The 13702-nt window shown below is 49.4% G+C and overlaps 1 protein-coding gene across 1 annotated transcript; it reads right to left on the bottom strand.

Moving 5' to 3' along the window:
• Positions 1–1511: 1511 nt before the first annotated feature.
• Positions 1512–11891, bottom strand: LOC127585424 (uncharacterized). The gene is made up of 7 exons (XM_052042849.1): positions 11654–11891; positions 10392–10484; positions 7503–7574; positions 5681–5739; positions 5030–5125; positions 3008–3088; positions 1512–1732 (listed from the first exon to the last, which is right to left on the bottom strand). Exons 1-7 carry the CDS (start codon positions 11889–11891, stop codon positions 1574–1576), a joined length of 798 nt encoding a protein of 265 aa, XP_051898809.1. The 3' UTR covers positions 1512–1573.
• Between the last annotated feature and the right edge of the window lie 1811 nt (positions 11892–13702).

Raw genomic sequence — 13702 nt, 5'->3', positions numbered from 1 at the left:
AATCCTGACCTCCAGTGCTGTCTGTGTGGAGTTTGCAGGTTCTCTATGTTTCCCCCGGGTGCTCCAGTTTCCTCCCACATCCCAAAGACGTGCAGGTTGGTAGGTTAATTGGCCGCTGTAAATTGCCCCCAGTGTGTAGGTGAGGGGTAGAATGTTGGGGGGAGGTGACGGGAATGTGGGGAGAATAAAATGGGTTAGGTAGGACTGGTGTAAGATTGGATGCATGCTGGTCAGCACAGACTCAATGGGCCAAATGGGCTGTTCTGGTGCTGTGTCCCTCCACAACTCTATGAAGTTGCTGGTTTCCAGCGATACCCTCAGTTTGCATCATTCCCACCACAGAAGTGTTTAGTTCAGACTAGTTCTTGAAGGAAAGGAGAAAGGCTCCACATCCCAATCCATGCTGATTAGCAATGGGTTAACCCTGTGATAATCACCCGGGAAGGTGAGTAAATGTTCAATATCTGAGCAACCAACCTCGTGGAGATGATGTTACTTTGCAAACTGCAGCACTGGAGGAGTTGGTGATTGGATATTCACCCCCCTCCACATCCAGATGCCCAGGATCCTGCAAGAATGTCCCGGACACCAGGGTTTTGCTGAAACAATCAATGGCAGTAATTCCGCCAGGAATTCAACGGGGATCGCTCCTGTTCCCATGAACAGTCAGTGAGAAACAGTGGGTGAAGAGCAAGAATCACAAGTCAAAGGCTGGAATCACTGGACAACTGATAAGAACAGGGAGTGGGGCAGGAACAGGGATAGAGATCAGGAACAGGGAACGGGGCAGGAACAGGGATGGAGGAGAGGGGAGAGATTTAATAAGAACCTGAGGCGTGACTCTGAGAGCTGCCAGAGGAAGTGGTTGAGGCAGGTACATAAAAAACATTTAAAAGACATTTGGACAGATACATGGATAGGAAAGGTTTACAGGAATATGGGCCAAACACAGGGAAATGGCTTATGTAGACAACTTGGTCAGCATGAACGAGTTGGGCCAAAGGGCCTGCTTCCGTGCTGTATAACTCTATGACTGGAATAGGGATGGGGAGAAGAACAGGGATGAAGAGCTAGAGTAGAAACCACCTCCAGGGATTTTGACCACTTCCATGGTCACTGGGCCAAACCAGCACCAGAACTGCCGGATTGGTTGAGCCGAACACCGCCGAGGGTGGGGCTTGAGAGCCTTTTGAACTGATTGGCCCAGCCCTGCAGAGTACAGACAGAAAATTCTGGAAACACTCAGCAGGTCAGGCAGCATCTGTGTCCCTAAACGTTAACTGCTCCTCCTTCCAAAGTTGCTGCTTCCAAAATATTTCCAGCATTTTCTGTTTGTGTTTCAGATTTCCAGCATCTGCAGGTTTTTAGTTTCCTTGAGACGTGAACGTCACTTGGAGTCACTCACAGGACCAGACTTTTAACCGTGACCCAATCCTTCATCAATGCACCAGGTACCTCCACAGCCACTCCAGCACACCACTCCACTCTCTGACACCCATGAAGTGATTTTATTGACTATTTAGCTTGAGAGTGGTTTCACACTGTGAGGCAGGGAGCAGGGTGGTGCCAGGGATCAGCGGAGAGGCACCGGAATTCCCAGGAAAGGCCACAGGATGTAAGGCCACTTGTTGTTGAAGATAAGTTGGCGTTTCAGGATGTACGGTGACCTTTGGCGGCTGGACTTCTTCTGCACTTGTTTCCCATTTTGCTTCCATGTTTCAGACAACAGGGCCTGGGAACAGAAATATGCAGAGTTAGGGGCCAGGTGACGAATCAGCACACAGGAAATCCCACCTGTAGTGAGGATGCACACAAGTGAAGTGTTGATCTCTGTGGGCAGGCTTTGACGGATGTTGGGCATTTTACTGAGCTCCCTGGTCTTCAGGTGTGGTTCAAACTGAAGAGAAACAAGCTGCTGGGAGCTTGGGTTCATTGGCTGATTGGAGACAAGGCATTGGTGAACCAAGAGGAAAGTCGATTAAGAGCTAAAGATTGGACCGTTTGCCACAGTTTGGGTGGTACTCAGACAACTGACTGTCAGGCTCTCCCTGAGGGTGAAGATATAGGGAAGATAACTTGAGCTCTACCCATGCTAACACCACTGGAACACCTAAACCAGTGAGGATCAGTGTGTGTGGGACACGTCTCCCACTGAGGGTCGGTGTGTGTGGGACCTGTCCCCCAGTGAGGGTCAGTGTGTGTGGGACCCGACTCCACTGAGGGTCGGTATGTGTGGGACACGTCTCCCAGTGAGGGTCAGTGTGTGTGGGACCCATCCCCCAGTGAGGGTCAGTGTGTGTGGGACCCGACCCCACTGAGGGTCAGTGCGTGTGTGTGACTCGTCCCCCATTGAGGGTCGGTGTGTGTGGGACCTGTCCCCCAGTGAGGGTCAGTGTGTGTGGGACCCGTCCCCCAGTGAGTGTCAATGTGTGTGTATGTGTGACTTGTCCCCCAGAGAGGGTCAGTGTGTGGGACCCGTCCCCCAGTGAGGATCAGTGTATGTGTGGGACCAGTCTCCCAATGAGGGTCGGTGTGTGTGGGACCCGTCCCCTAGTGAGGGTCAGTGTGTGTGTGGGAACCGGTCCCCCAGTGAGGGTCAGTGTGTGTGGGACCCATCCCCCAGTGAGGGTCACTGTGTGTGGGACCCATCCCTCAGTGAAGGTCAGTGTGTATGGGACCTGCCCCCAGTGAGGGTCACTGTGTGTGGACCTGTCACCCAGTGTGTATTCACACACAGCGATATGATGAGGGGAGGTGTGAAGAATTGCAGGACAGGGAGTAACTCTGGAATATCCACTCCTTAACCAAGAGTGTGGCAACCATCCAGGAAATGGACACCTGCATGTGTTGATGCTCAGAGTTCCTGAAGATCCTTCCTGGAGGCATCCAGGAAAATTGCAAGGACTGAGGGGACAGAATCCGGCTGGGGGTAGCTCACAGACTGCCCCACCTGTGATGGGGCATCACTCCAGTCTCCCTTCACTATCTCCCACTTCTCCACACTCACCTGTCTCTGGGACAAGTCCTGGAGAGCGGGCGACTTCTCTGCCTCCTGACAAGTGGCACAAAGTGGCAGCTCACCTGGAAGCTTTTGATATTTCAACAAAAAAATCAGTTGAATAATGGCGCAGTGGGTTGAGCCGCTGCCTCACAGCTCCAGCGACCGGGTTCGATCCTAACCTCGGGCACTGTCTGTGTGGAGTTTGCACGTTGTCGCTGTGACTGAGTGGGTTTCCTTCAGGTGCTCCGGTTTCCTCCCACATCCCTAAGACATGCGGGTTGGTCGGTTAACTAGCCACTGTAAATTGTCCCTACTGTGTGAGTGAGTGTTGGAACCTGGGGCAGGAGAAGAGAATGCAGAAAGAAAATGTAGGGTTGGTGTAAATGAATGTCGATGGTTATTGTGGACTTCATGGTCCAAGGTGCCTGTTTAACAGGATGACTCTAAGACCCCCCCCTAAATAATTCCCAATGGAGTATTGTGTGCAATTCTGGTCACCTCACTACAGGAAGGATGTCGAGGCTTTAGAGAGGGTGCAGAGGAGGTTTACTAGGATGCTGCCTGGATTGGAGGGCATGTGCTATCAGGGGAGGCTGGACAAACTTGGGTTCTTTTCTCTGGAATGGCGGAGGCTGAGGGGTGATCCGTTGGAAGTGTATAAAATTATGAGGGGCATAGATAGGGTGGACAAAGGATATTAGATAAGATTTCTTTATTAGTCACGTGTACATTGAAACACACAGTGAAATGCCGCTTTTGCATAGAGCGTTCTGGGGGCAGCCCGCAAGTGTCGCCACACTTCCGGCGCCAACATAGCACGCCCACAACTTCCTAACCCGTACGTCTTTGGAATGTGGGAGGAAACCAGAGCACCCGGAGGAAACCCACGCAGGCACGTGGAGAGCGTACAAACTCCTTACAGACAGTGGCCGGAATTGAACCTGGGTCACTGGCACTGTAAAGCATTACGCTAACCGCTACACTACCGTGCCTGCCCTCTTTTCCTATTATTGAGCGATCCAGTACCAGAGGGCATGCATTTAAGGTGAGCAGGGGTAGGTTCAGAACAGATGTGAGCGGTATGTTTTTTACTCAGAGTGGTGGATGCCTGGAATGCATTGCCTGATAGGGTGGTGGAGGCAAATTCATTGGGGGCTTTTAAGAGGGGCTTGGATGGGCACATGAATGAGAGGAAAATAGAGGGATATGGGCATTCTGTAGGTAGGAGGGATTAGCTATGTCAGCACAACATTGTGGGCCGAAGGGCCTGTTCTGTGCTGTACTGTTCTGATAAAAACACAAACTAACGCTGAAGGCTCTCCATTAAACTGATCAATCCTCTACTCATTTCACTGTAGCAGCTGGAATTATTAATAGTTTTAACATTCATGCACCTGATTGAGGCTGAATCTACCACCCAGGACACTGAATCACCAGCTGGTGTCACAGTCGACCCACGCATGGAGTTATCTGGTCTCAGTGAGACAACGGAAGTCACGATGGAATTGCCTTGGTCTTCCAGTCATTGACAACACCAGTGGACGGGTGCTGTTGTCGATGTGTGCACCTGAACCACTCACAAAGTCTGTCTTGGCTGACGTTACTGTTGGGCTTGAGCACAGGATTAAACGGGATGCCTCCTGAAGGACCGGGTCATGTTAAGTACAGGAAAACTCCAATAATCCGGCATGCCTGGGACTTTGCTGGCTCGCAAATTTTCCAGACTATTGGATGTTATTCATTGCATCTCAATACCCCAACGCATGTTAATTCACTTTTTTAAAGATGTTACATTGTATTAACTAAATTTCCCAGTGAACCAGGTAAGTTTGAAGGGAGCACAGCGACTCAGGCACTGATGAGTGGGAAGGGAGCACGGCAAACATTGCCTCATACTTGGAGAGCCAGGTGCCGAACCATTGGGATTTCGGAATGATTGGATAGCGGATTTTCAATGTTTTACTGTAAAGCTGTTTTCAAAGATATCACATTTTAAACCAAGTAATAGCAGTTCACTCATCCACAGACTCTGTCTAACTCCTCATCGACCCTCCACCTCGCTGATCGGGGATTCAGGATTTGAAAAATAAAACTGCTGGAGGAACTCATCGGGTCAGGCAGCATCTGTGGGGGGAAAGGGAAAGTCGGTGATTTGGGTTGAGACCCTTCATCCGGACTGAAAGAGAAGAGGGGAGACGGGCAGTATAAAAATGTGGGGGGAAGGGATGGGGGCAGGAGCTAGCAAGCGTTAGGTGAACGTAGGCAGAACCAGCGACGGGGGCTGGGAGGTGAGAGGTGGAGGTGGCAAAGGGCTGCAGATGAAGGAATCTGATGGGAGAGGAAGACAGAGCATGGAACCAAATAACGGAAGTGGGCAGATGGGAACCGTGGGGGGGGGGGGTGGAGGGGAACCAGTGGGAGGAGTGTGTGGGTGATGGGTAGATGGAGAGAGAGAATGAGGGAAAGGAAACGGTGATGGAGCAAGTGTAAGAAGAACTGGGTAGATCAGGGGGAGAGAGACAAGGGACAGAAGTGGGGCAGGTTGCCTGAAATTAGATTCAGGACAGTTGGCCTCCAAGCTCTGGGTAAAATGGAATCTGCTCTGTTTGATTCCAGATTGATATTTGCCTTCTAATTACATCCTTCCGTGGAGAGTTAAATTGATAAACATATACTCACGGGTGAATTTTGCAAACCCTCGCTGTAATCTCGCGTCAGCACTGAAGGCAGCTGGAGTTCTGGGTAAAAACAAACGAGGTGTACATCAGCCGCGAGGAGGTGGAGTGTTCAAACCACGCAGACGGAGGCAAGGCAATCTGACCAGCTCTCGCCAGTATTCAATGCATCACTTCCCACCTTCGCCAGCTCCAGTCTCCACTCCCAGGGTTAAGGCAGCTTTCAGATTTTTAAATGGTGTCTTATGCAACCGAGTCCTTAATAATTATCAAGTGGCATTCCTGCTCTGAGCTGTGCAAAACCTTTACTGCAAACCTTGCCCTAAAAAAATTGGTCTGTTTTTTTCCTCATGTTATACGTATAGGAAGGGGCACAATTTTACAAGTGGTGCAAGGACAGAAATCTGGGGGTATACATGTACAGAGAAGGTTGAGAAACTGGTTGAAAAGGCACACAGGACCTTGGGCTTGCAAAGGCACAGAGTATAGAGGGAGGAAGTCATGATGAAGCTTTGTAAAACACCAGTTCGGCCACAGCTGAAGTATTGGATCCTAGATCTGCCTGTTACACTGTGAGAATGAGCACAGAACATAGAACAGTACAGCACAGGAACAGGCCCTTCGGCCCACCATATCTGTGCCGACCGAGATGCCAAACTAAGCTAAGATGGAGACACAAGAGACTGCAGATACGTCTCCATTTTGCTACTCCACTGCGGTCTCCTCAAGGCATGCTCACGCCAAAGGAGTTTTCCTCTTCCCTTTGGCGGGAGTTCTGTGAGACCCTCTCTCAGTGCTGCCCCCCTGTGCTTTCTGCTGCACTCCCGCTCTTCGACCCCAACCCAGACTCCTTTCCACAGCCTCAGTCATTGTCCACATCCACCTGGAACATACAACAGCACAGGAACAGGCCCTTCGGCCCACCATGTCTGTGCCGAACACGATGCCAAGTTAAACTAACCCCTTCTGCCTGCACGTGATCCCTCTCCCTCCACTGCCTGCATGTTCATGTGTCTATCTAAAAGCCTCTTAAATGCCTTTATCGTGTCTGCTTCCACCACTGCCCCTGGCAGCCTGTTCCAGGCACCTACCACTCATTGTGTAAAAAACTTACCCCGCACATCTCCTTTAAGCTATCCCCCTCTCACCTTAAAGCTGTGTCCTCCAGTATTTGACATTTCTACCCTGCAAGAAAGACTCTGTCTACCTTATTTATGTGTCTCATACTTTTATAAACCTCTATCAGGTCTCCCCTCAGCCTCTGACGCTTCAGAGTAAACAATCCAAGTTTGTCCAACCTCTCCTTTTGGCTGATACTCTCTAGTCCAGGCAACATCCTGGTGAACCCCTTCTGCACCCTCTCCAAAGCCTCCTCACCCTTCCTGTCATGGGGCGACCAGAACTGCACACAATGGTGTTAAGGTTTTGGAGGGAGTGCAGAGAGACACTGGGTCACTGCCCTATGCTGACTGACTACCCCTACACTGGCTCACTGCCCTACACTGGGTCACCGCCTCTACACTGGCCCATTGCTCAGCAGTTCCCACTGGCCCCAGTGACAGAATCCCTGTCCATTACCCACTTGGTAACGCATATTACTAAGTGATCTCAATGGAGAATAGAGTTCAGCAGGCTGACTGCTGCCGGGGTTTGGTGTGTTGCCAGCTTTCCTCCTGGGCTCACTGAAGGTTTGACCAGGCAACTGGGACGCACCCTGGTGAAACATGGCCCAGGTGGGTGTGGTCAGGCGTCCTGGGTCCACAGAAAAAGACCTTTCCCTTTAACCTCCCCTGCCTTCTCTCTACAACCCACACCGTAGCTCTCACCCGTGGAAACTCCAAGCATTCCCACCAAGATTCCAATCATCCACAATGGGTAGAGATTCATGGCGGTTTCACCTGTAAATACAAGCACACACTGTGGTTTAACATAGAACATAGAACTACAGCACAGTACAGGCCCTACGGCCCACAATGCTGTGCTGACATTTTATCCTGCTCTAAGATCTATCTAACCCTTCCCTCCCACATAGCCCCCTATTTTTCTATCATTCATGTGTCTACCTAAGAGTCTCTTGAATGTCCCTAATGTATCTGCCCCCACAACCTCTGCAGGCAGTGCGTTCCACGCACCCACCACTCTCTGTGTAAAAAACTTACCCCTGACATCCCCCTTATACCTTCCCCCAATCACCTTAAAATTATATCCCCTCCTGTTAGCCATTGTCGCCCTGGGAAATTGTCACCCAGTGAGCCGGAAAGTTTCCAACATTAGGCATTGGTCTGACATTGTGGGAACCTGTGTTGTGATATCAAGCACATAAATCTCTGCCCGTCGAACAGCAGGACACATCATCCAAACTACATTTGCCCGAAACTTTCAGGACGTCATCAGATTTTGCTCACAAGTGAGACTGGAATGGCTGATGACAGCTCTCCCAGTCCCAATCATCTTCGTCCCTGTGCAGTAAAACTCCGATAGTCTGGCAGACTCGGAACTTTACCGTGCTAGATTAGCAGATTTTCTGGACTGTTGGATGTCATTTCTATTAATACCTCAACACTTTTAATTCACTTTTTTCTGAAGGGGTTACTGGTGAGTTGGAAGGGAGAGGGGTAAACTTTACTTGGAGAGCCACCAGGATTTCTGAATAGTCCGATAGCAGACTATCGGAGTTTTTTCTGTATTCCAATCCCGGCCCCCTGAGTCCTGACTCTCCCAATTCCTGCAGCTCTTTTCCCAGGATTTCCCAACCTGGCCCCACATTGTTTTATTGCATTCGAACAGAGAGCGTTGTTCACGTGTCAAGGTGATCTAAATAACTTTACAGCCATTGTATGTAGATTGAAAACTCATTCTCCCACCCTTCTCTTGACCCCAGTCCAGCTCGATACTGTGGAGGGTCTCTCCATTTTAAGAGGCTATCTCTCCCTAGTCCATAATTCATGGGACATTGCGTGTTGAAGAACAGCTGAAGATTATACACAGTGGCACAGCTAGTAGAGCTGCTGACTCTCAGCTCCGGCGAGGCAGGTTCAATCCTGACCTCTGCTGTTGTCCGTGTGGAGTTTGCATGTTCTCCCCTGGGACTGCGTGAGCTTCTCCTGGTTTCCCACATCCAAGAGACAAGCTGGTTGATGAGTTAATCAGTCGGTGCAAATTACCCCCCTGTAGGTGGCTGAAAGGAGAACAAGGGTGAGTTGAGCTGGTGGCTATGTGAGGGAGAATAGGCGACAGGGAAATGTGGGAGAATGGGACAGATGGGACTGCTAGGGATTTAGGAGAGCCGGTATAGACTCAATAGGCCAAATGGCCTCCTTCTATGTTGTAAGGGTATTCGAAATATGAGAAGTGATCTGAGAGTTGAAGCCCGTTGTCCTGGCTCACTGTACCACGTCCAGGTGGAATGGAGGATTTTGCAAGAATGCTGATGGATGAGAAAGGGCCATTTGCCACATCAAAGCCCCTGACTTCCTCATTAAAAGACCCTCCACCACCCCATTGAAGCCCCCTCACTCCAACACTCTGATTCCCTATGCCCCTTTCTGTAAAAGCCCAACTCCCAAATCAAAATCCCGCCTGCTATCTACTGGCTCTCCTGTCCTAGCACCCAACGTTGATTCAAATGCCTGTTTTTAAATACACACGTCACAATTTAAATCACCATTCGGCCTGGCTTGCATTCAGTGACTTACTGATCTATACCATGTAGAGTGTGATCGATGACGTGGCCATTTCCTTTCTTTAGACTGTTTTTAAAACTGTTCTTCCATTGCAGATCAGAGCCCTGAAATGGGATCATTCCCATTGTTCATCGCTGCATCCTTGCCAACTATTCCATATCCTTTCACTGCTAGTGGGAAAGCACGAAGGAACACACTGCCAACATGATATAATCACCACAGCCTGCTATCATACTCAGTGTTTTAAAAACGTTTTACTGCTTTGAAAGAGGAAGAGAGAATGTGCATTTACATAGCACCTTTCGTATCTCTTGATGTTTAAAATTACTTCCTGTCTGATGTGCGCAGGTCAACACATCACCTAACCCATCCCCATTCATTCGACAACAGTGTCACACAATGGTTTTCCTGAAGGAATAACTAACCAAAATTGTTCTGATGATTTTTCATTCTTTCTTCCCTACGCAAAACAAAGATGAAATAACATTTTGTAACGTTCCAGGGATTGTAACTGAGCCCCTGAGCCCTGAACTGCAGAGTGAATGTCAGAACATTGTTATATATTAACGTGGGCTCACCAGGTCATTAATAAAGTGACTGGGATCAATGATATCTCGTATTTCCAGACGGCACGGAAGGAGACCATTCAGCCCACTTGTGCCGGCTCCCCACTAACTTTCCTTGTAAGCTACGCACCTCACTTTCCCATAAAAGTCCCCCCAGGTTCGACCACTCACCTAGACACGAGCAGCAATTTACAATTAAACTACCAACCCACACGTCGTTGGGATGGAACGTGCAAACTCCACACAGACAGGACCGGAGGTCAGGATCGAATCTGGGTCTCCGGTGCTGTGGGGCAGTGGCTCTACCAGCTGCGCCACTCGGTCACCACGCGAGGCTCCATGGTTGATCAACCTGACCACAATCCAAGAAACAGGGGCATGGATGGACATCTGAAGGGCCGCCAGTGCCTCTGTAAGCAGCACCCTGAAGGAAGCAGCCCTGGGAAATGCAACCAACAGCTGTTACCTTTTGTGTATTGAAGAGGCTGAAGATCTTTGATAATCGTCTGTTTCCCCTCCTGGGATTCGGGTTGCTGGCTTGTTTTGGACGGGGATGGCACTATTTATTTAGAAAGGCAACAATCATTCAGGGGTGGGGAAACCTCTGTCAGAGGCGGGACTTGTCAGCAGCTGCCAGACAATCACGATGCAAATCAGAACGATGTTCCCTGCACCAAGTCTCAGCCCTGGATCCCTTTCACGCCACAGATACCAGGATCTCTCCTCTGTTGTAAGCTCTTCTCTCGCCGGGATTGTGTGAACGCCATCATCAAGTGGGTGAGCGGTGGTACTGTCCTCACCGTCAAAAGTCTGAGGACAAGGAATCTTACTCCGCTAACCGGTAAAGCAAGCAGAGCTGTTCCCGGTGGCGCACACTGAGTCAAGTGTGGACTGCTGCTGGAAGGTCATCAGTTTGGTGAAAGGCCTGCGCGAAGCTTGCTGGTCTTCCAGTGTCCGTAAGGGAATGCTGCTGACTGGCACATTCCAGGCTGCAGGAGTATGTGCTGAGGGACGCACTGAAGCTCAGTGCAGCCAATGCTAAAGCTCTGTGGAGAAGGACCACAGTCTAAGGTCCTGCCGCCACTGGACACTGAAGGGCTGGGCTCTGGGTAACACTTAACGTGCATTGTTTCAGGAGAAAACACGAGCAGACCTGATGCATTGCAAGAAAATATACTGAATTAATGGCATAATGAATGGTACAAAGATGTGTACTGATTATATTTTCTGTACATAGAATGAATAAAGTGTATTCCTAAAATTAAAAAAAGTAGAGCAATCAAAGAATATGCAGGGTTTTGACCCAAAACGTCGATAATTCCTTGCCCCCAATAGACGCTGCTCGACCCGCTGAGTTCCTCCAACAGATTGTTTGTTGCTCCATATTCCAGCATCTGCGGTCTCTTGTGTCTCTAGAGCTTGATGACTGCTCCACACAGACATCAGTGGTGGAGTTCAGGTTACCGGACAGGAGACAGAGAGCTCCCGCATCAAATCTGGAGTCCCTCTCCTCTCTTTTGTTTGCGTGTTGTATTTGCTGATTCTATCAGGAAGGATGTGGCGCAAGAGGGTTGGAGTTAAACCCTCCTGTACATAGACCATGTCACCATCTTCTGCTCAGTCGGTCTGCAGGTTAGTGGTCAAATCATGGACAATTCCAACTGGGCCTTGGCACCCATAGTCAGTCCCAGTGAAAGTGAGGTCATGTTCTGAGGTAACTGGTCCGACCATTCCTTTGTTCACTGAAGTTGCTGGGAATCCGGTTGGGAAGAGCTGGGGCACACACCAGGAAGGGGATTGAGTGCATGGCCAGGGGGAGGAAGGAAGTGGGAATGTGGGAGCAGAGCCCCTTCTCATTTGTGGGAAAGAGCCCAATCATCAGGAGCGAGGTGCTCTCGGTGCTGCTGTACGTGGTGAGGCTGTGGTCCATGCCTCGCTTCTGCGCTGTGGCAGTCACCCAAGCCATCTTCTATTCCATCTGGAGATCTTGAATGAATCATCTGCTGCGTCAATATAGATATTTATTTAAGATATTTATTACATGTATATTGAAATACACAGTGAAATACGTCTTTTTGCGTTGCTAAGAATGTGCTGGGGGCAGCCGGCAGGTGTCACCGTTCTTCTGGCGCCAACATAGCATGCCCACAGCTCCTAACCTGTATGTCTTTGGAATGTGGAGGAAATGGGAGCACCCGGAGGAAACTCACGCAGACACGGAGAGAATGTACAAATTCCTTACAGACAGAGGCCAGAATTGAACCTGGGTCGCTGGCGCTGTAATAGCATTACGCTAACCGCTATGCTAGGTCTTTCAGAACAATAGTATACTGAACATTTTGCACACAGAAGACAATGTCTGGCACAATTCCTTGATGGACAAGTGACAGTGGAGAAATCCCAAGTAACTGCACACCTTTCATGTTCCTTGTGTCCCCTACAACCTGAGTGATAACACTGGGAGTACAGGTGCAGCTGATGTTCCTGTGGTGGAGGGCTGTAGGACCAGCTCCATATTGACTGGGGTACACACGTTTACACCCTTCCCCCGATACTTCATACACTTTGCCAATGTCAGCTGAAGATACACAGGGTACCTCTCGTGTACACTGAAGAGTCAGCAGCCAAGTACAACCTCAAGCAACATCCTGCCTGAGATAAGAAAGGGTTCAGGGAGTTTTAGAAAAGCATTAAAAGGAATCTGGAAGTGGATATGTGGGAATACAGAGCTGCACGCAAAATCGCCAGGGAAGAGATGAAACTTCAAAGGACTTGACTGGGAGCTATCTGCCCAGAACAGCGTTGCTCAAAGACAGTCAAAGTGCAAGGAGCTCATTTTGGAAAGTGCCAGCTCTGTGAGAGGGTGGTCCCAGCGGTCTCAATCCCTGCCCTTTCGCCACCGTCCTCTGATTTCCCTTCATCCGTTTCCCTTCTGAACATTTGCATCACACACACATCGATCGCCCGATCAAGCCACATGTTCCAGATCATAGACCACTGCTTGCACAGTTGTGATTCAGAACACCATTCAGGGCTATGACTTTCTGTTACATCTTGCAGGTTATAACTCTCAGTCACTGGTTATAGAGTTATAAGTCATCGGTGACTAGCAACTAAAGCGAAAGTGTGACCCTATGGTTATCGGATTATAGGTTTATTATTGTCACACCCACCGAGATACAGTGAAAGACTTTTGTTTGCGTGCCATCCAGACAGATCATGTCATACATAATTACATCAGGCAGTAAAAAGAAAACAGAATGCAGACCATAGTGCTGCAGTTATGGAGAAAGTGCAGTGCAGGCGGACAAATAAAGTACAAGGGCCACAACGAGGTAGGTCGGGAGATCAAGTGTTCATCTTATAGTGTATGAGAGGGCCATTCAAGAGTCTGATCACAGCGGAATAGCAGCTGTTATTGGGTCTGGTGATTCATGCTCTCGGGATTTTGTATCTTCTGTCCAATAGGAGAGGGGAGAAGAGAGAACGTCTGGGGTGGGAGGGGTCCTTGATTACATTGTCTGCTTTCCTGGGGCAGAGGAAAGTGTAGACGGAGTAAATGGAGGGGAGGCTGGTTTGCATGTTGGACTGGGCTGTGTTCACAACTCTCTGTGGTCTTGGGCAGAGCAGTTGCCGTACCAGGCTGTGATGCATCCGGACAGGATTCTTTCTTATGGTGCATCTATAACATAGGATATGCCTCCTGTAAGATAAACGTCCTATACATTTAATCCCATTACTACACGTGAAGCAGTATAACTGAACTCTGAATGCGTT

This window comes from Pristis pectinata, chromosome 33 (assembly GCF_009764475.1).
Source record: "Pristis pectinata isolate sPriPec2 chromosome 33, sPriPec2.1.pri, whole genome shotgun sequence".
In the NCBI taxonomy this organism is placed as follows: domain Eukaryota; kingdom Metazoa; phylum Chordata; class Chondrichthyes; order Rhinopristiformes; family Pristidae; genus Pristis; species Pristis pectinata.
The sequence above is the reverse complement of the archived record's forward strand: the minus strand, read 5'-3'. Positions and strand labels throughout refer to the sequence as shown.